The sequence below is a fragment of the Harmonia axyridis genome, chromosome 5 (genome assembly GCF_914767665.1).
Source record: "Harmonia axyridis chromosome 5, icHarAxyr1.1, whole genome shotgun sequence".
NCBI classification, from domain to species: Eukaryota; Metazoa; Arthropoda; class Insecta; order Coleoptera; family Coccinellidae; genus Harmonia; species Harmonia axyridis.
Genome location: NC_059505.1, coordinates 41,153,785 through 41,181,624, shown reverse-complemented (window position 1 = coordinate 41,181,624; position 27,840 = coordinate 41,153,785). Strand labels below are relative to the sequence as shown.

General features: G+C 33.9%; 3 protein-coding genes across 10 annotated transcripts; 2 read left to right on the top strand and 1 right to left on the bottom strand.

The window, feature by feature from the left end:
* The first annotated feature begins 91 nt into the window (after nt 1-91).
* LOC123679950 (alpha-glucosidase-like) lies at nt 92-5,587 on the top strand. The gene is made up of 6 exons (XM_045617538.1): nt 92-239; nt 1,729-2,720; nt 2,912-3,128; nt 3,182-3,448; nt 3,536-4,309; nt 5,049-5,587. The coding sequence occupies exons 2-6, from the start codon at nt 1,729-1,731 to the stop codon at nt 5,328-5,330; spliced, it is 2,532 nt and encodes an 843-aa protein (XP_045473494.1). The 5' UTR covers nt 92-239; the 3' UTR covers nt 5,331-5,587.
* LOC123679951 (6-phosphofructo-2-kinase/fructose-2,6-bisphosphatase) lies at nt 5,374-17,262 on the bottom strand. 6 transcript variants are annotated; one of them, XM_045617539.1, is made up of 8 exons: nt 16,749-17,262; nt 9,150-9,275; nt 8,757-9,046; nt 8,315-8,581; nt 7,956-8,177; nt 7,666-7,900; nt 6,658-6,785; nt 5,374-5,611 (listed from the first exon to the last, which is right to left on the bottom strand). In XM_045617539.1, the coding sequence occupies exons 1-8, from the start codon at nt 16,924-16,926 to the stop codon at nt 5,546-5,548; spliced, it is 1,512 nt and encodes a 503-aa protein (XP_045473495.1). In that variant the 5' UTR covers nt 16,927-17,262; the 3' UTR covers nt 5,374-5,545. The 6 variants fall into 6 exon arrangements, with proteins under 6 accessions (XP_045473495.1, XP_045473496.1, XP_045473497.1 ...); XM_045617540.1 differs by having other exon boundaries at nt 5,374-6,249; nt 16,749-17,261; XM_045617541.1 differs by lacking the exon at nt 16,749-17,262 and adding an exon at nt 11,601-12,068.
* A 2,134-nt stretch (nt 17,263-19,396) lies between these two features.
* Nucleotides 19,397-27,310, top strand: LOC123680285. Of its 3 annotated transcripts, none has more exons than XM_045618100.1 (8): nt 19,397-19,869; nt 21,068-21,319; nt 21,404-21,654; nt 21,714-22,040; nt 22,099-22,373; nt 22,797-23,041; nt 23,879-24,174; nt 25,842-27,310. In XM_045618100.1, exons 2-8 carry the CDS (start codon nt 21,094-21,096, stop codon nt 26,685-26,687), a joined length of 2,466 nt encoding a protein of 821 aa, XP_045474056.1. In that variant the 5' UTR covers nt 19,397-19,869; nt 21,068-21,093; the 3' UTR covers nt 26,688-27,310. The 3 variants fall into 3 exon arrangements, with proteins under 3 accessions (XP_045474056.1, XP_045474057.1, XP_045474054.1); XM_045618101.1 differs by having other exon boundaries at nt 21,068-21,334; nt 22,099-22,343; XM_045618098.1 differs by having other exon boundaries at nt 21,068-21,334.
* Nucleotides 27,311-27,840: the final 530 nt, after the last annotated feature.

Genomic DNA, 27,840 nt, shown 5'->3' with positions numbered 1-27,840 from the left:
ACTCCAGACTGAAACAAAACAATATCAGAGAGTTTTTAATGATAATGACTAGGTATGCTACATAGAAATAAAGATAGCTGATCTCACCTTTAATTCGATAAGATATCCAGTGTCATTTTGCGATTAGAAACGATTTTATCAATCACAAAACCCTAAAAATCGACAGAATAATAATCTAAAAATAGGTGTTGCTAAAGAATTGTGAAAATTATGTGAAATTGTCGAAAAAAATTGGAACGGTAAGTATCTAAAAAATTAAATTTTAAATTGCAGCTAATCGAATCATCATTGCAAGTAACAAAATCATTATGTTGATATTAAAAATTCAATACTCACTATGTTTGCTATAATAAATCAATAACACAGGCCAACACACATTTTGGTGCCTGCGATTCTTTAACTGTTCCTGAGTAATTTTTGGATGCAGAATGTAAAAAAGTTCTCAGATTTTGTCTATCAGATCTAGTTTTTGAGATTTTTCAAAAAATTGTGTATATAATTTACGTTATAACTGTTATAATATATAATATTACTATTGACAGTTAAAAAAAAACAAAGACACATGGATTTAAGTATTTATTGCAAAAACTTAATTTACATAATTACATTAGTCACTAATCACATAAAAATTTTCTTTTATACGATTTTCTAGAATGGAGTTTACTAGGGCAGTCTCGCTGAAGGCTCCAGCAGTAGTCCGCCATCATGTGGCTATCCCATCGTCCTTGATAACGATCTTTCGTAGTTTTAATATCCTGGTGGAATCTTTCCCCCTGTTCTTCACTACAATCACCTAAGTTTTCTGGAAAACGATCTAGGTGGCTGTGGAGGTAGTGAACTTTTATACTCATGTTACAGCCGAGAATATTAAAATTTGAAAGCATAGTTTCCACTAATTCTACGTAATTCTCTGCTCTATGATTGCCAAGAAAATTTTGTACTACTTGAACAAATGAACTCCAAGCGTTAGATTCAGTCTCGTTCATTGATGTGTGAATTGTGGATCTTTAACAAGTTGCCTTATTTGAGGACCATCAAATATACCAGCTTTTAGTTTTTCCGTGCTAATGCCAGGAAATTTACGTGACAAATACCCAAAACAATTTCCATCTCGATTTAAGGCCTTCACAAATTGCTTCATTAGGCCTAGCTTGATATGCAAGGGCGGAAGTAAGATTTTTTCTCTTGAAACCAAAGGTTCGTTGATCACGTTTTGTATTCCTTGAATCATGACATCTCTTGAAGGCCAAATTTTGTTAACCCAGTGCTCAATAAAAAGGCGCCAATCATCTGGAGTGTATTCAGGCAAACCCATTTTTTCTAAGAGCCCTTTTATATTGTTACAGAATACCAAGTCATTTTCCTGAGTGAAAAAAGGCAGCAGATCCTTATCTCTTTTACGATAAAATGTAATATTAGTACCTCGACAAAGTAGATTTTTTTCTTTTAATCTGGATGCAAGTAATTCAGCGGATTCCTTTGAGAGATTCAGGTCTCTTATAAGATCGTTTATATCATTTAACCTGTAACGTGTATCTCAAAAACTAGAGCTGATAGAAAAAATCTGGTGGCATTTTTGGAATCAGCACATTAAAAACATCTAAAATCAGATGTTAGATTTCTGGCACCAAATTTTTTTTTCATTTTGTTGGCCTGTGTAATGAATCAGTTCCTTTGTTACTCTGAATTTTTTCACGCAGATAAAAAAATGTTTTTGGATATTTCCAGATGCCGTCAGATATAGGACTCAGTCGTGACTATAGCGGTTTTGATGGCAATGAGAACACCAAGAAATCCTTCGGGTTATCAGCGGTCCTAAACAAGAGAACCTTAGTGATAATATTATTTCTTTGCATATCTGTCATCATTCCCATACTGCTATACCTGGATATCTTCGATGAAGGAAAGCTACCAGCAAAAATCCGTGGTGTATGTTTGGTAGATAACAATTACAGAATACCCTGTGGAAAAACGAACATAAGCGAGAAAATTTGCAGCGACATATATTGTTGTTTTGAAAAAAAGACCAATTCCTGTTATCATAATGAACCTTCGAGTTATTTTTACTACCAAAAGGACCAAAAAAATTACGTATCTAGTCAAAAGCTCACTCCTCTTGGTCTTCCTAGTACAAACTATGTCCAAATGAGCTACACTGAATATAAAGAAAGTTTGAGTATCGTTCTTAGTGGTACAAGAAGTTTATTCAAGAGCCAGAAGTCTTCCTTCAACAACTTCGACGTCCTCAACAACGAAAACAACAAACTATCGTCAACGGTGTACAGAAAGAACACTACAGAGATGCTACTTACAACCCTAAAAGGTCCACTGATCATCAATAAGGACTATCTTGAATGGACCATACAATTAACAAATGGCAGTGGTGTTCTATTCGGTTTGGGTGGGTTGAAAATCGATTCAACAGATAATTCAACAATTACCAAAATCATCTACAAGAATAAAGACGATCACAACACTTTACCAATGTTCATGGCTTATAATAAAGGAAAATACCATGCTGTTATTGTTCAACATGAAGGTGCTTTAGAAGTGACTGTATTACCATCGTATCTTGTCTGTTTAAGAACATTATACACTAATAAAATTGAGATACAAGTGATAGATGGTCCATATCCTAAAGATATTTACGATAAAATAAGGAGACAACAGCAACCTCAAAGTTTGTTTGACGAATGGATTTTTGGTGTTCATATCTGCAGGTAAATGAATTCAGGTAGGATTTTTATGAGAGTTGCAACTCGTTGAAATCTTAAAAAAAGACTGATAATATCCCCCATAATTTAAATTATAAGTGTGAAAAAAATCACGAAATTGAAAATAACTCCATTCCTACAGTTTGAGATGAACATATGATTTGAATAATTAATAAATCAAAAACTACTGATTTCAGAGAACAACCTGTAAAAAATGTAGACGCAATTGTTGAGTCTTACAATTCTTTTGTGTCCCAAAAAAAAGATTACCCTGAATTCACTTACGAAAGCGAATGTATCCATGATGATCTACTTCTTCATTTGATAGCAGAAAACTATACTGACGGCAAGACAACAAAGCTTATAAAAAGTCTTGGCATATCAGAAAACTTCGTTTTATCTTATCCTCCACAGGTATGTAGGTCATGTATACATTTTTGTCTTAGGCTTTCATCGTTTATTTTCAGATTCCCATCTACAGCAACTTATTCCAAAAATTCAAGAACTCCAGTGTATTCTTCAAGAACAGCACAGATGGAACTTTACATGTTGGGAAGTATAGAGACTTCGATGTGGTTTACCCTATCTATAATCACATTGATATTCAAGAATTGGTTCAGGAAGTACTGGGGTTGTTTCAAGGTGTGAATATAACAGGATTAACATTCACTAATAGCTGGCCCCAAGACGATACGTATCTTATGAAGAACTCGACAGACCTATTTGTGGATAAAGTAAGTATCACTCCTTACATCTTTGGCTTTTGGACTTTTTTTTTTAACTTAAACCTTCAATAACATCAAATTCCACATTTTTTCCAGAATATTCAAGATACCTTCTCATTCACCATTCCCTGGAACCTCACAGAAACAAATGACATTCACGCAAGATTTCACAACAACTACGGACCAACTTTTGCATCAGTTGTGGAGAAGAATATTGCTACAAAATTCACATTATCTCCAGTCTCACACTATAACTCAAACCGACCTCTCATAACCCAAAACCTTAACACTTCTTGGACGAATTTGAAGACATCTTTGCGTACCACTCTCTTCAATAGTGTATTTGGACGAAATTTTTTGGCAGTACCAGTTTGTGGTTCTAACATATACGATCAGATACATCAAGAAGACTTGTGTTTGAGATGGTACCTTATGGCGGCAACAATGCCTCTTGTTAGGGTGTCATCCACATGTCTTCAGAGGACTCCGGTCAGCCTGTATACGAAATATACCAACCAAAAAGTCATAAGTGTTCTTGATACCAGAAGGTCTTTAGTGCCATACTACAGAGGGGTAATAAATGAAGGCTCTCCCCTTGTTAGATCAATGTTTTTCAATTTTCCAAAAGACGAGAAGGTTCACAAACTTGATGAGCAGTACATGGTAGGTGACGCTCTATTGGTGGCTCAGCCCATGTCTCCAGATATTGCGATTATGAATATTTATCTACCGCCAAAAGTGACTTGGTATGAGTTTTGGGGTGGAGAAATCTATAACACCACGAAAGATGAAGAATGGATTAAATTTCCAATTGTTAAAACCGACTGGATAAGTTTCATATTGGCAGGACATATTATCCCACAAGTTAAGGTAAGAGTTTCTTATGTCAGCTCTGAAAACGATATTTCTACTGCGGCCTTAAGGTCTATTGTGTCCCTTATCAGAGCTTTTTTTCACTTCAGCACCAGATACAGCTCGTCTTCCAGTTCTAAAGTTCTAATAAGCTAGGTATAACACCTACCCTCGCGTCGGTTTCTGATAAAGCTATTCTTATAAACTGCTTCCAGACCTGCTGACACAGGTGTTGGGGAAGCTGATGATGAGTGGTAGTATGTTTCTGCTATATCTAAATATTTTTTGGATCTTGCAGGTTAAAGTTTCTTAGGAAATTTTGAAGATATCCATCCCTAGAAGATTCAGCCAGAGTAACACTTCACTCCAACAGTTCTCTAACATTTCATTACCTTATCTGTAGGGATATTTGTTTTTACTTTCAAAATTGGCCTCAATCTTGGCAGTCACTTCTTCATTAGAGCCAAATTTCTCCCCTTAAAAGATCATTTTGAGGTCTGGAAAAAGGCAGTAATCACTAAGGTCACTTTGAGCCTGTCTCAAATACTCTAGCATCAGCTTCTGTTGTGGTTTCTTAATCATCTGTGTACCATAGTAATTCTTTCAAAAGTTTGGATGATGGATTTTTTTTCCAACTTTTTCCTACTTACAATCATAGTAAGGTTCTTTTCCGTGCTTAGTATCTTGACCATTTCGTCACAAGAAAGTTTTAGGGAATATTATTGAGTTCATACAAATAAAATACTTCGTTTTGCAGAAAACTACGAATGGTCCAGAAATCACACTTAGAATTGCAATGAAATGTGGTGACAGTTGTAAAGCTACAGGAACTTTGATGCTTGAGCAGCTTGGTGACGTGGTAATTAATTTTTCAGCTTCAGGGGAAAATATAACAGTGACACCCTCGACTGTTCAAGAAAAAAAAGTGAAAGACATGATAAAAACCATTTGTATGTTCAATTCCACTTTAAGTTCTTGTGAAATTCCTGTAGATAAATATATAATTCAAGAATACCATGGGTCACCTTTTTTTCAATAATTATTATGAGTTGTGTTGATGGTTCTCGAATAAAATAAGTGCAAACAAACTCAACTTATAATTGGAATTAATTTCATAATATTTGGTGAACATATATAAATGTTTATGTAGTCATAAATAATCAAAAAAGTTATATTTATAGTTCTCCCCACACTTTGGTGTTGAGGTCGAAAATCACTAGCTTTCCTAAACTTGCTCCCAACGTGGGCTCATTGTCATTGAATGTTAATTGAGTTGGGGTATAAAGGCCTTTTAAATCGGTCTTCCAAAAAACCAGGAACCTTGAAAAAAATCAACTTTAATAAAAGAGATATAATGTATAAAAATATTTCCTTATTACTTCTTCATCTTCGCTTAAAATATACATATATTCACTAATAAAAAATTTTCCTATTGAGTTAAAACTTCATTATTCATTTTTTAGTATAAAGCTATGAGCATTTTGATATTATTATACATTCGCAAATTTGACCTAATAAAAATTTTCTTCTTGAAGAAAAAATTTCTCGAAAACAAGTTTTCAAAAAACACACAAGATTTTGCTTGAAAATTTCTATTCTATACCAGTCATGACTGATTCAAAAAAATAATTCAATTGATATAAATTTGTACTTTTCGATTAGTTAACTAGAAACATTAAATTGGGCTTTGCAACAACAAGACGCTGTATCAAGTAATCACAAAAATTTTTTCTCTTAGAAAAATAACACATATATGCATTCACAATCTAAACGAGAAATCATACAAAACACATTTTTATTACAGCTACCTCATTTTCTCGGGAAGATTGTAAACAATTAAGTTAATAGAAACATTCACAGTTAATGTTACAAGCTTGTTGCTAAACTAAAAATGTGCTACAAGACAACAGGTTTTTTTGAAGCACAATCAGGCACTCATTGTTTTAGGATCCAGGTACCTGAAACAATTAGAAACATGCAGGAAGAAGAAAATGATGGTACTACAATCCAGCAATAATTCCGAATAACTCAAAGAACAATTAGAATTCAAATTAATTAAGGAAAGTTTGAAAATTGGGGAACAGAAGTTCCCATAAGAACGCTATGTTTTTTTAAATAACATTTTAGGTGGTAGAATGACAACTGACAATTGATTGCTGTCATTTATGACAGCTTTCAGTTTGACAAGTGATTACTGTCAATATTAATATTAAAGTAAGGAGATTATTTTATCATTTTTATGTCAAAATTCGAGTTGTATTTGGAATTATTTATGCTTGAATTGAGGTTTTTGTTAATAGCTTTTCGTTGGGTATATGTAGCACAAGACTTAAGCTTGATGTTGAATTTTCGGGAAAAGAAATTACCTTTGGTTTTGGCCTGTGGGTGTCTACAGCATCAATATTCAAACTGACATGTTCAACTCTGCAACCGTAAGCCACTGGCGTCAATTTGATTATGGTGTGAAGGGGTACTTTTAGATATGGTAGCTCCTCTGAAAAATTCTTCCCTATTACTGATAGGGTCAAAAAAGTGAAGAAGGATGAGTTTGTGAAATGGAAAGAATACAAACAAAACTACAGTTGATTTTTATACAGCTACTCAAGAATCTGGGGTGGCTTCAAGGAGGTTACGACCTCACTCCTGCAAGTTTGGAGCTCAAAACATTTAATGTGTTGATTGTTACTGATAGCTATTATGTGACCAGTGATTAGAAGTTTCTGTAGTTATTAATATGCAGTTGAAAGGAACTGGGCCCATAACCTGTAGTACTAAATTCAAGGAGTAATTTACTTCTAAATCACTTCATTCAAAACAACTACTGTTATAATGTTACATGAGGTAATCAAATAACGAACAGCAGGAGTGTATATCTGAATATTTTCAGTACAGTTCTTTCTCTTTTTAGTCATTTTTTTCCTCCTCCTCACAGAATCTACACTCGTCAGTTTCTGATTCTCATTAGGTGCTTTCTGAGGCAGCAATGCCTTGTAAGGAAGCCAGTGAGGAGGTGTTACATATTATTACTGAGATCCAGGTACTTTTTGGATCTTGCAGTATTGAAGTTTCGAAAGAATTTCTGGAGTGATCCAACCATGGAAGATTCCACCAGAGTATTTCTCTTTGAGCTTACTCCTTCTCTCGAAACTCTGTTATATAGGTGCACATCCTAGCCCTAATCTGAAGAATTTAGATACAATTATTGGCTAAAAACTGCATCTCAGAAACCTTGAGAGAGTATTGAAGACTAGCTCTGCCAGAAGTGTGCATCAGCACGACAAACATTGAACATACCATGGTAATCCTACGTTAAAGGCAACAAACAACAACGTCTACACAGACAATGACAATCAAATGCTTAAAGCGAAACTCACCAGCTGTCTTATTCAAAAAATAGGCTAGAAGGCATCTAATAACAGCTTGGTGGGACACCACAAGTACATTCCCTTGTCTCTCAAGTTCCATGATGACCGGTTCCAATCTAGCAACCAAATCCTCGTAGCTCTCTCCTCTTGGATAACGATAAGCGAACTTGTTCAAGTCTCTTGCTGCGAATTCTTCAGGGTATTTTTCTTTGATCTCGGAATAGGTCATCTCTTCGCAAACTCCCTAAAATGGTTTACGATTAAAAGTTGATCTAAGTTGAATATGGTTGTTTTCGTACAGCGTCTATTTCGTTAAGAGCCTTCCACCTTTCTTGGGGGGCTTTGTTCAGTTCTGACACCGTTTGTATGGTCCTCTTCAACCATGATGTCCATATCCTGAGTCCGTCTATCTTTTGTTCTTCGATGAACTGTCCTAAACTTAAAGCGTACTGACGCCCTCTGTCGCTCAGGTCGGAATCACCACCGATTCTGCCTTCTAGGTTCTGCTCACTCTCTCCATGCTGCAAAAAATGCAATACATAAAATCAAATGTAATTTTTGACAGTTTCCTGTCAATTTCCGAAACCAGAGAATATGTCCACACCATAGACGTCACGATAAGTATTTTTCTTTACACTTTGTAAATATTAATTCTTACCCTTGTGAGATAAATTGTCCTAGGGGTAATGTGTATATTCATCAAGTAATAAACTACGCGAGCCTGTACGTGTCCTTCGTGCTTATGTGTCAGAACTTTCTGTCCAGTGTTGTAAATCTTCATAAACGATCTTTCTGATTCCTTTTCCTCGTCTAGAGGTTCATACTTTTCCTCGTAATGGCTTATCCTTTGCAGGAAGTCCTTGAGTGCCTCGTCTTTATTCATATTTTTGTAATCTGGACTGCTAACCTTGACTTCTCTTATGGTCTGGAATAATAAGAAGTATTCATATAAACTAGGATAATCAAAATGAATAAAATTGCTTTAGTTTGACCCCCTTGAGTTCTTTAAGTTGAGCATGATCATAAATACAAGAATAGGCTGATATATAGAAGAAGAAGAAGAAAGTTGGCTGACAGATAACAAGCTTCTAATCTTTTACCTGTTCAATGATGGAAGGATCATCGCACACAGATTCCACAAAGAATAGCTTGAATCCTTTCTGTTTCACGAAAACATCGTGTATCCTGTTTCTCCTTTCTATAGTCGAGTTTGTTGCGTCGAAGACAGCTACCTCCCCTCCGCCGTTCTCCAGCCAATTGCAGACGTCTTTTAAAGCTTCTTCTGCACATTGAGCTCTGATAGCCATGGCTTCAGCGTTATCAGGCCGGAAGAAATCGTGATTTTGGTAGTCTGTGGTTGCGTGTCTTCTATATTCCCCAAGGTTAAATACTGAAATAGAGGTTATGTCGTTGTTTGACAGTCGATAAAGGTTTTTCCTTAGAACATAGAATATCTTATTCTATACTTTAAGGGTTTTCTTGAAATTACTGACCTCTTGTATTTATGCCTATCCAATTCAAGTACCTAGACAACTTTTTCGAAATGTAGGTTTTCCCTCTAGCTGGTAGACCGACCATAGCGATAACATGTGGACTGTTAACATAATTAGATCTTTCACCTGGGGACAAAAAGGATCTTAGAGAATGTTACCTTCAACCTTAGGCAATTATACAGGGTGGCCATTTGAAAACGAAACAGACGAGATTACAGACGAAATGAAGTTTTTCGATAGAAATGCTCGGACAGGTCGATTTCTGTTTCGAGGGGGACAACTTAAGATGTAGGTTACGGACGCATAGCGCTTCAACCCTTGCTACTACAACCCTCACCCCCAAATTTTGAATAGGGAAGATGGGGTGAGTGATACCTCATTTGAAAGGTATTTTTATAGTGATTTCAGCACAGTAATTGTTTTTTCATTTTATGCATTAGTTCTCGAAATATTCTGAACTAAGTATTTGAAAATGAAGTAGTGTTTTCATGGCACTTGTAGTGTTTTGTGAAAAATCGACATTTTGAGCTTCAAAACAACCATGACTGTGGCTTCCTTCCTAACTAACTAACGCATGAATATTTCGAGAACTAATGCATAAAATGAAAAAACAATTACTGTGCTGAAATCAGTATAAAAATACCTTTAAATTGAGGTATCACTCACCCCATCTTCCCTATTCAAAAATTGGGGGTGGGGGTTGTAGCAGCAAGGGTTGAAGCGCTATGCGTCCGTAACCTACATCTTAAGTTGTCCCCCTCGAAACAGAAATCGACCTGTCCGAGCATTTCTATCGAAAAACTTTATTTCGTCTGTAATCTCGTCTGTTTCGTTTTCAAATGGCCACCCTGTATACAAATTAATCATTTATATTTCAATTCGTTTCTAGAATTAGAGAAAAGTTTCTCACTTAACGTCAGACATTTAATCAATTGATTTCTTTTGAAATATACCCACTCCTTTTTATAACAAAATGAAACCGCTAATTGGAAAACCCTCAAGTTATGTGGTCTCCAAGGGTGCAATTAGAGCAACAATGAACGGGGGTGTGTTATAGTTACGAAAATATTGGGTAAATTTTTTGTTCGATAGGTATTCTTCTTCAATTTTCTATGGTTCTGATTATGCGATCAGTATGAAATTTTGCACAAGGCTTCAAATTGTCATTCTACCCCCAAATGCAAATTTTTATCAAGATTAATCCTGCAGTGTGAAAATTAATAGGAACACAAAAACCCTGAAAATTTCAAGTTTTTGCGTCCTTCAGCTGGGAAGTTGAAGTTAATAATATGACCATTTCCTTTTCAGAATTCGAAAAATACATAAACTATGACGAAATGATAGAGAGATCAGTTAATAATATGGAATACATACAATTCTCCATAGCAGACTTCACAAAACTTCGAACAAAACTAAAGTAATGTAATCACTTGATGTTAACCATTGAAAAAGCAAATCTGAACTATTTTACTACACCCAAATTTTCATAATCTCTTGCGGTTTAACTTCCCAAATTGAGTACCAATGGAGTGTTATCTAATTACAGCAGCAATAATTGTGAAAGTAGTCTAAAAATTCTATACAAAACAACTTACTCAAGGTAAGATTATAATAAATACAAAAAAAGCTATATCAGTCCGCGTTCAGGAAATATTCCTATTATGAATAAATATGAATCTTATTCAGTCGATTTTGTCGAAGTACCTACCTATTTGAAAAAAACGGGACCACAAATATTTCGCTGTGGAACTCCAGTCTTCACGAAGGAAAGGTACATAATATTTATAGAGGTTGTATTTTGTAAGTTCTTCCATGAAAACGCTGAATTGAATTAAATATATTCAAAATAATTTAAAAAAATATATCATATATGTAGACTTCGTAAAATCTCATAAGAAACAATATATTCAGAGACCTATTACTCCAAACTTATCCTTGACTTTTCGCTCAGCATATTACAATTCTAAATGTTTTTCGTGCAACGTAATCCATTTGAAAAGTGAAAAGTTGCAAATTAGTTTGGTTACGTTACCTTAGGAAAAATTCAGTAAAATAACATTGTTAGATTAAATCACTGTTATTCATATATCTTCAGCGAAATAACATAATAAGGTCAAATTTGTTAAGTCAATTGAAAATATGACATTGAGATGTTAAAATTACGTAGTTCTCATGCCATTTTGGGAAAATAATATCGCTCTTCCTATATAGGTATCTTCTCAAAAGTAATTGAGACAGAACTATAAAACATCCATTGAAAAATTGTTTCTAAACAAAATAAATTACGCGAAGTGATGTTATTGGAACTAATTCAAATTTCAAATGTTAGGTTCATACTATTTTTGGATATTTTACGATTATTAACATAACTTCCTTGCTTGGCATTCTTTCAAACAAATATAGATACTGAGTTTTTAACCTAATGACATTTGTATGAATATTTTTGTTTACCTATTCTTACAGACTGTTTCCTGGCAAACTTTGACCTTTTATCTCCATCAGCATCACATTCTTTCTGTTTTGAATTCATTTCTATCACGTGTTTATATCACTAGAATAATAAAAACCTACTGAGCGCACTCAAATTTCACCACCGATTAAAATAATAACGAAGTTTTCGATTGGAATGTTATGTTAATGTATACAGTTATTACGCCATCACCATCGTACTTTGATAATAGATCATAAAATCCACTTTCGAGATTAAACTGCTATACTGACAATAGGTTGAACGACTGTACACTCGAGTTTGCAGTTAAATTTAGATTTCTCGCGTATACGAGATAAAAATGACGATGGAATAGAAAAATAAAACAACCACTTGACTCCACTTGGACGTTGAAGGTCTCTGTTCATCTGTGTTGGGTACAAAAAACTGATATTTACACTACATATGTGTCAATTACACAGTTATCGGACAATTTTGAATCTGACGTTCAACTATTGTGAATACTTGAATAATGAGGCGTTAATCTGTGGAGCAAGATCATTCCAGATACTGGAATATCCAAGATAATACAAAAAATTAAGGTGGATGCACTTTCAGACCGCGCATCCACCAAAACGAAATTTTATAAAGATTATTCATCTCGACTTTAGATTGAGTTATTTCCGTATCAATGTATCTTTATTCTAAATATTTAATAATGATTTGATCTTTAACTTAATCAAGTACCGTCACAAATCAATATTGAGCATAATTAGAGAGTTAGAATTGAAAAATATCTCGAGTCCACTGGAAACTTATCTGTAGGCAAATTAGCTGACTAAAGAGCATTTATTGCAGACTCTTATCGACAAAGTCTTATCTTGTATAACAATGATTCATTCATACCTACCTTTGAATTTGCCAATATAGCATTTCATCGATTATTTCAGAGAATTAAATATGAACCCAAGAGCTCAACTCGACATAATTTTTTAAAACAAAGAAACTTTATCTTTTTGGTATTATATTTGATATCTGAATACAATAGAAAGGATTATGATGATTCAGTTCAAGTTTTTAAAAACGGATTTAAATTAATTATTTCATGTAAGAACTCTCTACTCAAGCAAAATATATTCAATGAAATACGGAGTTTAGCGTTTTCGATTCCATTTATGGTGAAATTCTCTTTTATATTTTGATTCAAATAGAAAGATCAATACAAGTTTAAAGCAATTTGATCAAATCTAATATGTTCTAACGAAAGATCATAACAACGGTCGAAAGAATTTTTCTACAGAGTCTCTGCATTATTTACTACACAAAAATATAAACCAATCCCCCAACAATGCCAGAAATCTATATTTAGAAATTAAAAACTAAAAAGGTTAAAATTATGACAACTATAAATGGTGGATGCTCCAAAACCATCGACATCGAAAGTAAGGGGAGTCGAAAATATATTATTCTTACGATTAAAAAAACTGTGAACCTTTCATTCCCCGACTGACATTACCGTCATTACATTAACGATCGATATTTACCAGTGACGTCATGAAATACTCATTACACCCACTCAGAAACAATCAATGCAGTACGAAAGTATATTAATGGGGTACTCCATCTCATTGTGTCTCGATGATGTTCGATATATAAATCAAGCACGTGCTTTGGGATATTTATCACGCATAGGCGATATGATCCATCGTGGTAAATCCATCAGTTATTAGCTTTAGATCGATTGAATCACGATCTAATCAAAGGAAACACTGCAGTTTGCTCTCTCTGCACACAAGAATGTACTTCACACGCACTGAACAAAAAGTGATGAGATGTTTTTTTCAAAATATGCTTCCTATGAGAAAGCATACCAATTATTTAATTTCTGTTGACATGGATTTTATGAAGTCGTGATTTCAATCAAGAATATAAGGAAAAGTACAGATGATTCACGTAATTTCTAAATGAATAAGAAATAGTCTCAAAGATCTTAGTATGATGCACTATTTATAATACTGAAAATATGATTATAAATATTGTACGTGTATAATCAAAAGATATTGGAATCTATATTGATGTCGAATGTCAGATGGAGTTCAATTTTTTCATTATATCATTAGAAAGGAAGTTCAAGTGGTTCGAGTTACAAAACACAAGTTAAAACCAGTTTTGATATTCAATTGTTCGTGATTGCGTCTTATTACCACAATTGCAATGTATGCACTATTATTTTACCATTATATCTTGGATTGAATGACCTCACTTTTCTGTATACAGCTTGAGAAAATAACTTTTTGAGCGTTTTAGTCACTTTGTCCGTATTCGATATAGGTTGACCTCAGAGTACTAAACATAGATAGAGGGAGCATATGTCATTTTCACTAAGCAAATTTTGTCCCCAACATGATCTATAGAATTTGACATGAAGCGCGCGGAAATGAAAACATATCAGTGATACCATATTTCACTCAATTCGCGAGTTTCTTCACAAAGAACGAACTTCTTATGTCCCATAGTGAATCAACGTTTCATATCAACTCAAAATAAATTGAAATAAATACCTAAATATAACAAAAATTCAGAAAACAAACTTCAAGCGCGCCAAACGACGTGAAACAACCGATGACACTAGGACAGCAAAAGTTGCCAAACCTTGGATTTCAGCAGGTAGATACAGAAAATAATAAATATTCTGCTTATTATAAATTCGACAATTAGGAAAAATATCGGATTCCAAATATTCAAATTTGCATATTTAATCGGGAATCACTCAGATAAATATATTTCATTCAATATAATATACATTCATAACGATATAGTAAAATTGTGAATTTGAAAATATATCACAATCCGACAACGTAATCTAACCATGTTGGGGACATGTAAAAATTGCATATACTCCCTCTATCTATGTTTAATACTCTATGACGTTGACAATTCAAAGGATCGTGCGAAATTTCATGTTCTTCGAGTAACCATAGCACCATAAAAAATTCAAGAAAAATATCGAAAAATATCCCAATATTTCCGTTATCATAAAACCGATAGAGATGAGATTTTGGGATCTGATATGAAATAACAATTTCAAGCTCCGTTTGAAATTTTAAGCTGATCACATCGTCAAAACCATAGAAAAGTGAAGAAGAAAATTGGAAAAAAATTCACAATATTTCTGCGATTACAGAATCGATAGAAAATAACCATGTAGGTGGCCTTTTTGGCGCTAGTCTTTGCTTTCCCTATTTTTCATAATCGATTTAAGGAAGTTTAGAACTTCGAAATCGAATTAATATAAAACAAAAATAGATCTAAATGATCAAGCCTTAATAAATATTTGAAACCAACTGTTTGAATATAAATAGGTTGATCGTTAAATGCTGTTAAACTGGATTACCTATCAAAGTCACAGTCAGGGGCAGACAGGTATGTAATCAGCCCAAATTGTATGGATAACCTACATTCCAATGCGAATTTTATCACAAATATAAACTGTTGAACCAGCAATTGGCGAAACTGATGATAACATAATTGATTCCATTTAGGTATGTATTATCACAAATTTATCGATGCAGAAAAGGAAGTGCTAAAATATGAATTGAAGGTAATCATATTCCAAATATTCCATTGATACAGAATATTCTGAATTTTTAAAACTTTGCAGAATTTTTATCTTTGGTATGAATTTTTTCCCACAATTTTATATAGATCAATGGAAGAAATAATTTGGTATGTCAATAACAGCATAACATCAGGTATACAAACCAAGATGTACATATTTTTTCTTCTATTGCTTTGCTATTTCAACAGAGGGTTGATTCATACCTCTTTCAGAACAGGTAATAAATTCAAACACTCAAATAGAGGTACTCGAAATGTCTTCTATAGAACCAAAACTTTGACACCTCTAAAAAAATGTTTTATTGTTGAAGTAGTATATGGGGCAATAAATGTTCCCGTTTTAAAAACTTGTCATCGACTTTCAAGAGTCACATGACTTCTTATTGCACTCACAAATGCCGACAATAAATCAATACATTTGATAAAGTGTTTACAATTAGAATAGATGACCTATTTATCTTGAGGTTACCCTGTAATTTGGAGGTATTTTCCAGGGTTAGAATGTGTTATCAATCCATAAATATTTGAGTTTAGTCAACTTCAACACGAAACAAAGATTTTCGTTTATTTGTTATAATTTTGTTATTATTATAATTATACCCTGAAATTTTCAAAGATTAGGTTTTTGTGATATAATTTTCTCGGAAACTTTAAGAACCGTTTTCAATAAATTTGGTAGTTAGATATTGATTGCATTGATTTTTTTTTTCTCGAGAGCACGATCATTCATTTTTGAAGGCAAAAAATAGACACGTGTGTACCATATTGTAATTTTTTATTGTTCTTAAACGTTTCATTTTTTTTTCAGATTTGTTGTAGTTGAACTTTGAAATGAACTACTCGATCTAGTTAAAAAATTATTAACAGTAACCATGAGAAAGAATAACTTGATTTGCTCAATTAAATGGAATATGATTTTTCATATTTTCTTTGTATTCTTTCATAGTTGTTATGTTTTTATTGTTCTACAGAATTGCTTGATGTAAAAACACATGAACATTATTAATGTTCATGAATATAAACTTGGTTCACGTTCTGATAATGAAACGAAAAATCACAGGGATTTTATGCTTCCAAATGAAGTAGGTATTACATTTATTTTTTTTAATGAGAGATTAGAAAAGACTTTTACCATATAACCAATTTTCTTGGAACTTTGTTATTAATGGAAAAAACGTCAGAAAGTTCACAACAAAATTCATTTAATTCACTGGATAAGGAATCAAATAGATTCATAACTACTTCTCGAAATAATTTCATAGTCATTTTGAATTTGAAAATCAAGTCCACCACTGTGTTTATCAACATGAATTAAATAATAACCTTTAAGATAAAACCACAAAACTCTTCTAAACGGGAAACAGCTTCAAGACGAATTATTTAATGTTTTAGCGTATTTACGAACCGAATACAAAAATAACTTTCAAGTCTATTTCAATTCAAACTGGCTTCCTCAAATACCTAGAACGAGGAAAGGAATTCAATTCAAAGGAAACCATATACATGCAGTATTCCAATTATGTTGGGAATCCCAGAACACTTAAGTAACTTACCCCTAATTGGGAAAGGTTTTGTCTGAACAGTTTCTGTGTTTGGAGGCAGTAGTCTTTTGGTCTCTGGAGACATAACACTTGGGCATTCTTTAACTTCCTTCTTTTTTTCATCTTGTGTGATGGTACCATTTCTAACTCTCAAGGAACCATTGGTCAGTTCCAAATTGTTACTGGCCATTGTGGAACTCAAAAATAAGGCACTGTACAAGTCCGAATTTAAAAGCCCAATAAAAAAAAAACCACTAATCAAAAAAAAAATTTTTCTATTTTATAAACAGACTAAAATGTTCACTTGTCGCGATTTGAAACAGTCTTAAAACGTGGTAGATCGACGAATAGTGAAAGAACAACTGTCAAGTTTTTCTCGCAACTGCTATTATTGTAAAATAAAATTTTTACATCCTAACCAAGCGAATGCTGCGCAAATTCTAACAGGACCGTCAGTATGAACGTGTTCACAAAGCGCACATTATCAGAGTTGCAGGTTGTTTGACGCACGGGGCACCAATGGAGACTGGCTGGAGGCTTATCGTATGATTTTGTGCGTGTTGATGCGCATGTACGAGGTACAATCGATAAAAATTCAACTTCGAAATTATTGTTGCAAATGTTAAGGTGTCACAGAGAATGATAAAGTTCCCTCGTATGTATTCGGTACTTTGGTGTTATAGTCCTATAAGAAATTCCTCAGAGAGAACCGTCAATTTCTTGTTTGATATATTCGAATTTACCGCAACTTTGCGCATCCACCAATTCCTAAAATTATGAGAGGGAAGTTCCACTTGATTCCTGATCGAAAGAGAATTTGGACGTAATAAGCAAAACAATGAATTATTAGCAATAAGTTTACTCAAAAAGAAACAAATGAGAGTAACAAACTTTGGAAGTATACTTTAGAAATCAATGCAATGAGTTACTTTCAACATTGATAAGATTTTGCATGGTATCGCATCCACCATTTTATAAAAATTTAGTGTTGATGGGATTTTCCATTTCAAAATACCATGACAAATACTCAATACATTTAATTGAAATGGATATAGAATATTCCATGCTTCCTTTGTTTTGTTCGACTTGATAATATAATATTGAATCGTCATAATGAAACTATAATTCCTCAAATTTGAAAAATATGAAAGTATATTTCTGGTTGAATTGAAATTTTGGTTCATTATTCAAAATGATGGTGAAAATATTCATTCCACTTTGACTGCATTCATTGTTGAACATTCGCAATACCTGATATGAAGCCACAGTCTTTGTTTAAGAAGTTTACAGAATGTAGTTCATCCATATTTCATTTGTAAAGAATTTCCTTTGAGTAAAGAGCGACTACATTGAATAAAATAAAAAATTATCAACTGTAATACAAATAACCAAGTTCAGAAAAAAAAATACTATATTTATTATAGCTTCTGACTATTTCTTAGAAGAGAATTCTTGAAGATCTTGGTACCCTGTAGTCATAAGGAATGTGATCGTATTCTTCATTTACTACCTGCGGGCTGTATTGCATTGTTCCTTTCTCTAGTGCTCAAATTATGGGAAAAAAATATTTAAGTAAAAGTACGAGACATCTATTTGGGACGGATGGAAATCAAGAACTTATATTTAATAAAACCGTATTGTATAAGGTCTATGTCTATAGTCATTAAACTTCACAACAATAGACAAATTAAATGCAAATAAAACATATTCATGCGTAAATATTTCATATATTTAGGAAAATTATCATACAATACAACATATTCAGACAAATTTCCTAAATTCCTCTATGAAGAAAGTATTTCCATTGTGTAAAAATATTTTATTTTTCAATTTTCATGTGTTGTATATCGATTTAATATAGCCTACTACTGCTATTACTGAAGAGTTGCAATCATACCATATCTCGTGATAGTGATCATTCTGGATATTAAATCGTTTTTGTTCTTCATAATGAAAAATTTCCTTCGATTTTAAAGAACAAAGGTTTCTAAATTCAAAAGTTGATAGTTACACCCGTTTCTAAGAGATGTCCACTTAAATATTTTCCACAAAATACGTAGAGGCAGGCAACACATAGTACTTTTTACTCTATCGTTCGTATGATTGGTTGAATACCTGTGATACACAATTTAATATATCAATTTTGAAATATTTGCCAATAGATGGCTAGTCATAAATACATCTGATCGATGCATGAAATAAAATATTGTTCGGTATTATATTTATCTCTAGCTACTATAATATTTATTTATGTCCAATTTTATTACGTTACTTCTATAGGTTCTGAAAGATAATAACGAAAATGAACCTCACAACAGAAATAATTCTCAAGGATATCCAATATTTGGAGATAAAAAGGTTTCATCAAAACTAATTGAATGAGGTGAAATCGTCATCCAGTTGGAAATGATTCAATCAGCGTTTTCTTTTTGAAACTAAGTTAATTTGAGCGTTAAAATTTCAATACTAAATAATAATGACATTACAAGTCTTTAGTTAATGTCCCCCATAAAGATTCAAATCTTTCTTTAGAAATGTTAAACTTACCGTATACCCTTAACGGACTAACGTCTCAAATAATACCTACATTTTGGGATTTTAACAAAACCCAAATCTGAAATTCCCGGAATATAAGCTTCAGAAATGAACCGAGCGCGTCGCCACTGCAGTTGCCAAATCGTGATTGGTTGTTGGTGTACTTTCATTGTGGCGGTCTATGAATGTTTTCAAATATCGTCAATTTCTAAACGAGGAAAATCATATTTTCATTCAGAAGAACGTTGTTATGATACCTAAAATTGGACTGGTAATATCTGTAGGAACGTTCAGAAGGCTCACGGACCTGTATACAGGGAATTTGGGGCGTGTAGGAGCTCGCTTTAGAAATGGCCGTTGCTTCAGTTGCTTGGGCTAGTGGAGCAGCTCGAACAACTGGCTTGGCATAAGTTGTGTGCTGGTCGCAGCGATTATCGAGTGTATTTGTAGAAATCGTAGGTTCGTACTGTTTACGGTTGGTTGTCTCATGAGTTTTTTAGTGGATTAATCAGTGAAAAATATGGTTATCACCAATGTTTATATGATGTTTTTTCCAACTTAGAAGATGGTACAAAACCTGGATTATTCCTGAATAAAAGTGAGTACAGCATACCAATACACCTCACACAAGAAAATTACTGTATATTCACGTAATATATATTCATATTTTCACATATTAAAGTATTTTTCATATATAAATCGAATGATTTGACACTTCACATTCACCTCTTCATCTTTTTGTTAGTATTCGATGTTATTGTTCAATAAAATCAATTTAGTTACTGATTTTGTTCGAGAATGCAGCTGATTTTGATTGTCATACGTTGCATGAACTCATTTCTTGTTTTGAATTTGTGAGTTTACTGACCTAGATCAGATCTGTGAAATAATATCCTTTTTGACTTCGTATTTTTGCACTTGCCTTAATTGAAAGTGAAAAAAAGGAATTCCTTCCGATTATAGAGATTATGCAACTCAACAGAAGTAAATCAAAATGTTTCTCAATAGATAGTTACGAGTGTGGAATAATTTTAGTTGACTCAATATGTGGGAATGTGATATACTTTCAATGGTTTTAGATCAGAAAAAGGATTCACAAATAAACAGCATTGATTTGTATTCAATTAGCTAGAAAATATTACCAAACCTGCTTACTATTTGTATTCGAAATCTCTAGATACCTATTTTTTAATGAAGTGTCATATTTATTTACAATTTCAAGTGGAAGTTGACTTTCAGAATGTGAGCAACATCAACATAACTTTGCAATTATCATTTGTACAGTGTTGCCTATAGCAATCATTTTATCAGAATGCAGGAAAAAGTGTAATAAATGTGTCAATAAAATCTTTCTCACATATTTGAAGCAATCATTTTCTAAGTTATCAATATACGTTGATTATATTGTAGAATATTGGAGGAATTAGAAATGAAATGCTATTTTTGATATCCAGAATTGAACTGATGGATTAATCCTAACCTTCATGATGTACATTTGTCAACATAGCAAGTTGACCAAAATTGTCAATAATTTTCTGTTCATTATATATTAAATAGTTTTTCATTTTAATAGAAAATACGATATCTGAACCAAGGGCTATTATTAGTATTATAATTTCAAAGATTCTCATGACAAAAGGAAAGTTAGTTATGCAACGTGCATTTTGTGATATATGCAACACACAATAGTCTTAGATGCAACCCATCATACATTTCTTCTGATGAAAATTATGTTAGGATGTTTTAAAGTTCGAGTTCATTGTATATTATGATTTTTGATAATTCGTTTTCGATAGGTTTTGAGAAGGACCGTTCCTTGATCATGGCTAATCTTTGCAACATGACTAGGAAAACGAGAACAAGACAAACAAGAATACACGCAGCTCTACAATCAGGTTACTGTGCTATTTGCCATATACCTTACAACAGTTTAGACGACCATATTCAATCCAAAAAACATCTTAAGTTGATTGGAGAAGATGCGAATTATATTTCAATCAACGGCTTCATCGATCAAAATAGTTTGGAGCCTTATCTCAATTTAAATGGTATAGAATCTATTGGTGAGTTTTTGAAAGCCACCAACAAATCAACAATTAGGATTGTATCGCTAATTTTTTTAATTTTTTTAGATGTTAACGGTAGACAAATTGAGAAAGATTTCTGCCCGAGAACAACAAGGATGAACAAGAATAGAGGAAGGTCTATGGATCGGATAGCATCATCTCCTATCGATTCTCCAATGCATCATCATTTACGGTCTAGAAAGCAGATCAATTATGCCATGAGTCCTTCCATGGACGAAGATAGTTTTAGTGAAAGACCTGATTTGCTTGTCAGGCCAACGAAAGAAAGGAGATCCCAAAGTAGGGTTACTGCAAAGGTAGTTTTTTTTTAATCCATGATTATTTTTCCAAGTCTAATCTCTTGTTTTCCCAACAGAAATCTCAAAATATACTAGAAGAACCTTCGAATGCGGAGGTTTGGAATTCAGGTCGACCCAAACGAAGATCGTGCATAAGAGCTAAAAGAGTTTCGGCCGATGAAAGGCTAGTTGTTGATAATAAGACTTATTACAAAGTGGAGGTTATGACGAACAAACTAAGGTCTAGTTCGGCCACTAAGGAGCATCATGAGGTCAAACAGAGCCCGGAATTGCAGGAGAACGAAAGAGATGAAAAAGGATTAATTGTTAAATTCAAAAAACTCAGAAATTCAGAGATAACTCTTCTGAACAATGAAGCTGAGAATTTTCTATTCCCAAAAAAGGTGAGTCGAGTCGATCACTTGGTTTTCAGAATTAAATTTAACTGTAAATTTGTTTTAGGATGACTCCAGTTCGTCTGAGGAAGAAGAAGATGAAGAAGACGTGGATGCTGATGGTGCTAACACGACTTTAAGCAGTTGCGAAGAAAGGAACGATAGTTATTTACCTTCTAGCGATAACGAAGATGATAAGGGCAATGACGTTTTAACGGAGGATGAAGCTTCGATGGACAGTACAACTTCCAGCGGGAGGTCCAAAAAGAGGAGGAGAACACAGGCCGAAGCTTTCATTATGGACAATCAGAAGTATTACAAATTTGAAACACCTGGATCTAGGTAATTTTCGAATGAAGAGCACTGAGCTTTTGATTGATTCTTTTTTGTAGCTGAATTTGTGGATAACTTGCATCATGGATGAATTTTCTGAAGGGTTTTCACCCTCTATAATCACAAAATTTCAGATCTCACCAATGGATTTGGAGTTATCGATATTTTACAAAAAAATATTCTTTTGGTTTATTCTGACCATAAACATACATTGAAAATTTCTCTTGGCACATTTGTTTGAGAGTTACCATGTACGGACAAACAGACTGTTTTAATCTTGAATTCTTCGCCAGTGAGACAAACCTAATAATTTAAGACCATCCTCGGCTCAAAATTCGAAAATTACAGACGTTAGGAAAAAACTAAAAATTTTATCAATATATTTCAATTATCTTGTAGTAATTCCTTTTCAATATTTTTTATTCTTTGCAGGTTAAGGTATCACGGATCCTTCTTCTCCGAACCGAATTTGAAGTCGCCTAAACGTAATGGAGACATGAACGTTAAGGAGGAAAAGAAGGAAGAAGAAGTGCCGAAGAAGACCAACAACGTGAAAAAAGTAGATTTGGACAATTACAAATTTTCCTTCGAGATGATACCTACCGGTGAGAAATGGTTCGAGCCTTTCAGAAGACAGGATCTGGGCGAAGAAAGCTACATGTATCTTTCAGATATCGGTGAGTTTCCAACAAATTTCTTAGAAATTTAACCGTTAATGTATTTGTAAAGGGTGTTTTTTTTAGAGCTGTAGAACTTTAAATTGCAATAAAACAACGATGGATTATTCGATTGACATGAATTTTATTTACCCGCAAGATAATCTTGTGGCATTACATTTTGAATATGATTTCTGGCATATGACCGCCACGGCTGGCTCGGATGTAGTCCAATCTGGACGTCCAATTTTCGATGACTTTTTCCAACATTTGTGGCCGTATATCGGCAATAACACGGCGAATGTTGTCTTCCAAATGGTCAAGGGTTTGTGGCTTATCCGCATAGATCAATGACTTGACATAGCCCCACAGATCACCATTGTCTGTAACTTTCTGGCCATCATCGTTTTTGAAGAAGTACGGACCAATGATTCCACCAGCCCATAAAGCGCACCAAACAGTCAGTTTCTCTGGATGTAACGGTGTTTCGACATACACTTAAGGATTAGCTTCACTCCAAATGCGGCAGTTTTGTTTGTTGACGTAGCCATTCAACCAGAAGTGCGCTTCATCGCTAAACAAAATAAAATGGACGTAGTGCGCGATACGTATTCAGCACAGAACCATTATTTTCGAAATAAAATTGCACTATTTGCAAGCGTTATTCAGGCGTCAGTCTATTCATGATGAATTGCCAAACCAAACTGAGAATAAATCACTTGACAGTTGTTAAATCGGTTGCCATCTTGAACAGTAATGCCAACTTAAAGTTATATACCTCGAAAAAAAACACCCGTTATATTTAAAATTGTTATTTTTTGTTGGATTTGAAAAAAAAAAAAAAATTGTCGTTTTCAGGTGCCGAAAATCGCTTCATCTTGCCCTATCAAATCGGCGCGATCCCGGCCCTAGATCCGAAAATTTGCATCGCCCAGTATTCCCAATTGAAGAAGATGGCCCAAGAGAACAGTTCGAGGACCTCTTGCAGCACACCCGATAGGAGCGAAACCAACTACTCTCCTTCCTTGGACAATGAGCTTATGGACGAAGACAGTAAATCTAGCGAACCTGCCAACAGCATTGACTTCTGTTCGGAGAACAGCAACTCGGAAGAAGTGAAAAGTACGGAGGAGAGAAGTCACAGGAAAAGAAAGGTATGTGGCTAAGTATCTTTTAGTTAACAGACCAATTGAAAAGTCCCAAGTCTGCCATGGTAAAACACATTTTTTTGGTAAAATTCGATTTTATTATTCAACATAGTTGCCTTCGAGGGCGATACAGCGATTATAGCGATCTTCCATCTTTTCGATGCCATTTTTGTTGTACGATTTGTCTTTCGCTTTGAAATAGGCCTCAGTTTCGGCGATTACTTCTTCATTGTTGCAAAATTTCTTTCCAGCGAGCATTCTTTTGAGGTCTGAGAGCAAGAAAAAGTCGCTGGGGGCCAGATCTGGCGAATACAGTGGATGCAGAAGCAATTCGAAGCCCAATTCATGCAATTTTGCCATTGTTTTCATTGTTTTGTGACACGTAGCATTGTCTTGATGAAACAGCACCTTTTTTTCTTCAAATTGGGCCGTTTTTTAACGATTTCATCCTTCAAACGATCCAATAACGCTATATAATGATAGCTGTTGATGGTCTGGCCCTTTTGGAGGTAATCAATGAATATTATGCCTTGTGCATCCCAAAATACTGATGCCATAATCTTGCCAGCTGACTGTTGCGTTTTTTCTCGCTTTGGATTCGGTTCATCGCGTGCAGTCCACTCAGCTGACTGTCGATTGCACTCCAGAGTGAAATGATGGAGCCATGTTTCATCCATTATCACATATTGACGCAAAAATTCAGATTTATTGCACTTAAACAGCTTCAAACACTGCTCAGAATCATTAACACGTTGTTGCTTTTGATCGATTGTGAGCTCGCGCGGCACCCATTTTGCACACAGCTTTCTCATGTACAAATATTCGTGAATGATATGATGTACACGTTCAGATGATATCTTCACAATGTCTGCTATCTGGATCAACTTCACTTTACGGTCATTCAAAATTATTTCGTGAACTTTTTTGGTTTTTTCGTCGGTGACAGCCTCTTTTGGGCGTCCACTGTGTTCGCCGTCTTCGGTGCTCATTTCACCACGTTAAAACTTAGAATACCAATCAATGATGGTTGATTTTCCTGGTGCAGACCCCGGAAACTCTTCATCAAGCCAAGATTTTGGTTCAACTGTATTTTTCCCTTCAAAAAGCAATATTTTATCAGCACACGAAATTCTTTTTTTCCATCTTTATTCAAATAACAAAAGTAGCTACACACATAACGAAATATCTAACAAACTAATGGTCGGACTGCTGTTAAATATTGACACCTCAGAGAAAAGAGATTGACACGTATCGTTTGAAGGTTGGTACTAACTAAAAATCATATGGATTTAATACTAGCACCGCCATCTGTGCATCAGACCGGGGACTTTTCGATTGGCCTAATAATTTCTGTATATTGAAGGTGGCAAGACTGGTGAGAATCGAATGTTTAATATTTGAATGAATTTTCAAATCCTCCCAACCTAAGTATTTCTCATGTCGAAATTCTCAGTGAAACATTGAACACAAAAGAACGAAAATGCAAAAGACACACGTGTTTACTTCAAAGTGACGTCATCGTCCGTTCGTCCAATCCGGTTTGTTTCTCCTCACGTGATAAACGGGTTTTTAGAGTTTTTCTTGAATATGAAATTTTTTTTTCATTAATTTATATGTACAAAAGTTTATATTACTATTTTCATTAAGTATAAAGTTTTTCATTCTAATTGCAGTTGCATGTGGGTAGAAATCCTAGGAAATCACCAAGACAACACGCTTCAACGTTAGCAATACTAAGTAGTTTAATACAGCAGAGAAAGAAGAAGACAAAATTAAACGAACCAGCTGCCCTAAGCAATCCGACTGTTCCTAAGTCGACTACCTTACCTACCATTCCCGAAGAGGGTACAGTTCCTACAAAAGCGCCGCCAGTGGATTACGAAGACATCCTAGTCAGTATGAATCAAGATTGGGATTCCGACAAGTTGAGCTGCGACTTAGAGCCCTGCCCCGAAGACACCATCGAATTCTCTCATCGACTAGGAATCCTCGACGTACTGAAGATATACGACGACCTGAGGAAAAAGGACGACTACAAAAGTAACCGAAGGTTCATAAGCGGCTCACCGGTGAACAAAAGTGGCCGTAGAAAAAAAATCAACAAAACGGGTTGGCCGAATAGAAAGAAAGGACTGACGAAAAAGGACGTGAACTTGAAGGAAGAGACCAGTTCCGTAGGAAGCGTAAACGATTCCGAGGAAGAACAGAACGCGACTGATTGTAATAAGGATGTAAATAAATTAGACGATGTTGTGAACAGAAACTGTGATTCGGGCAGGGCGGAAAGTAATACGAAAACTCCCAAAGTGAAAAACAAGGTGAAAATTAGTAGTGTTACTAAGAATATTAACTTGCAACCGTTCGTCAAAGTGAAAAAACTCGATTCGAGAAATATTGTGAATAGGGACGATAATGTTAGTTTGCCGGCCAAAAGGACTTACAAGAGACGGATGCCGGCTTCTCCCAAGTCGCCTCGAATGTTGAGGAAACCCAGAGGAAGGTGGTACAAGGAGAGATAAATGTAAATAATTTCCCCCTAAAGAAATTCTGTTTATATTGTAATTTATTTGAAGTATTATTTATGTGGAGTATTTTGAATTTTTCATCAACTTAATTTTGTTGAAATCGCTAATAGTTTTGGAATTACTCTGTTGGAAACTATCATCAATTCTGTAAATATGCTCATGTGAATTTTCCCAGTTGAAAAATATTGTTTTATTCGAACTCTTATTGAAAATATCGTTAATTTGTGCCATATCCGAAATTCAATCTGTCAATAAACTTTTCAGCAATAGGGTTGATGAAATCGTACAGCTTTAATGAACAAACTTTCCTGTGTAATGCTGAAGGCTTTCACTGCCAGAAAGTTCAATATGTAAGGTTCCACATTACATGTTACGCCACTGTAGTTTTCCTCTTCAAGAGAAACCTCAGCCTGTAGCAATATCAAGAATTTCCACTCCTGAGTGGCCCGATGGTTCATCGTATGAGCATTTTTCTGTTGTCTATTTTACTGTTAATATATTTGTTTTATTGTTTCATGTTTTTTTTCATTATCAAATGAAAAATAAAAAAAACATGAAACAATAAAACAAACATATTGGTAAATAGGCCTTGTCACCAGTACTATATTAATGGTCAGGAATAAAGAAGTAAATAAATAAATAATTAAAAAGAATATATATTATATTAACAGTAAAATGAATTTATTTCCAGTGAACTCTTACAAATTGAAAATATCTACAAATGAATTTGAGTTTTTTTTACTGTTAATATATTTGTTTTATTGTTTCATGTTTTTTTTATTATCAATTCAAAAATAAAAAAAACATGAAACAATAAAACAAATATATTAACAGTTAAAAAAAAAAACTCAAATTTATTTGTAGGTATTTTCAATTTGAAAGAGTTCACTAGAAATAATTTAATTTTACTGTTGATGTATTTGTTTTATTGTTTCATGTTTTTTTTATTATCAAATGAAAAATAGAAAAAAACACGAAACAATAAAACAAATATATCAACAGTAAAATGAACTTATTTCCAGTGAACTCTTTCAAATTGAAAATACCTACAAATAAATTTTAGTTTTTTTTTACTGTTGATATATTTGTTTTATTGTTTCATGTTTTTTTTTTTTTATTATCAAATGAAAAATAAAAAAACATGAAA

Bases quoted from the DNA above. Each gene is read 5' to 3' on its own strand.
- LOC123679950 (XM_045617538.1), top strand. From the start codon at position 1,729: ATGCCGTCAGATATAGGACTCAGTCGTGACTATAGCGGTTTTGATGGC. The intron at 2,721-2,911 runs GTAAATGAATTC...TACTGATTTCAG, and splicing joins TTTGGTGTTCATATCTGCAG to AGAACAACCTGTAAAAAATG. The intron at 4,310-5,048 runs GTAAGAGTTTCT...TTCGTTTTGCAG, and splicing joins ATATTATCCCACAAGTTAAG to AAAACTACGAATGGTCCAGA.
- LOC123679951 (XM_045617539.1), bottom strand. From the start codon at position 16,926: ATGGCCAGTAACAATTTGGAACTGACCAATGGTTCCTTGAGAGTTAGA. The intron at 9,047-9,149 runs GTCAGTAATTTC...CCTCTATTTCAG, and splicing joins GATAGGCATAAATACAAGAG to TATTTAACCTTGGGGAATAT. The intron at 5,612-6,657 runs GTAATTTCTTTT...ATTTTTTTCAAG, and splicing joins CCCACAGGCCAAAACCAAAG to GTTCCTGGTTTTTTGGAAGA.
- LOC123680285 (XM_045618098.1), top strand. From the start codon at position 21,094: ATGGCTAATCTTTGCAACATGACTAGGAAAACGAGAACAAGACAAACA. The intron at 21,335-21,403 runs GTGAGTTTTTGA...TAATTTTTTTAG, and splicing joins AAATGGTATAGAATCTATTG to ATGTTAACGGTAGACAAATT. The intron at 24,175-25,841 runs GTATGTGGCTAA...TTCTAATTGCAG, and splicing joins GAAGTCACAGGAAAAGAAAG to TTGCATGTGGGTAGAAATCC.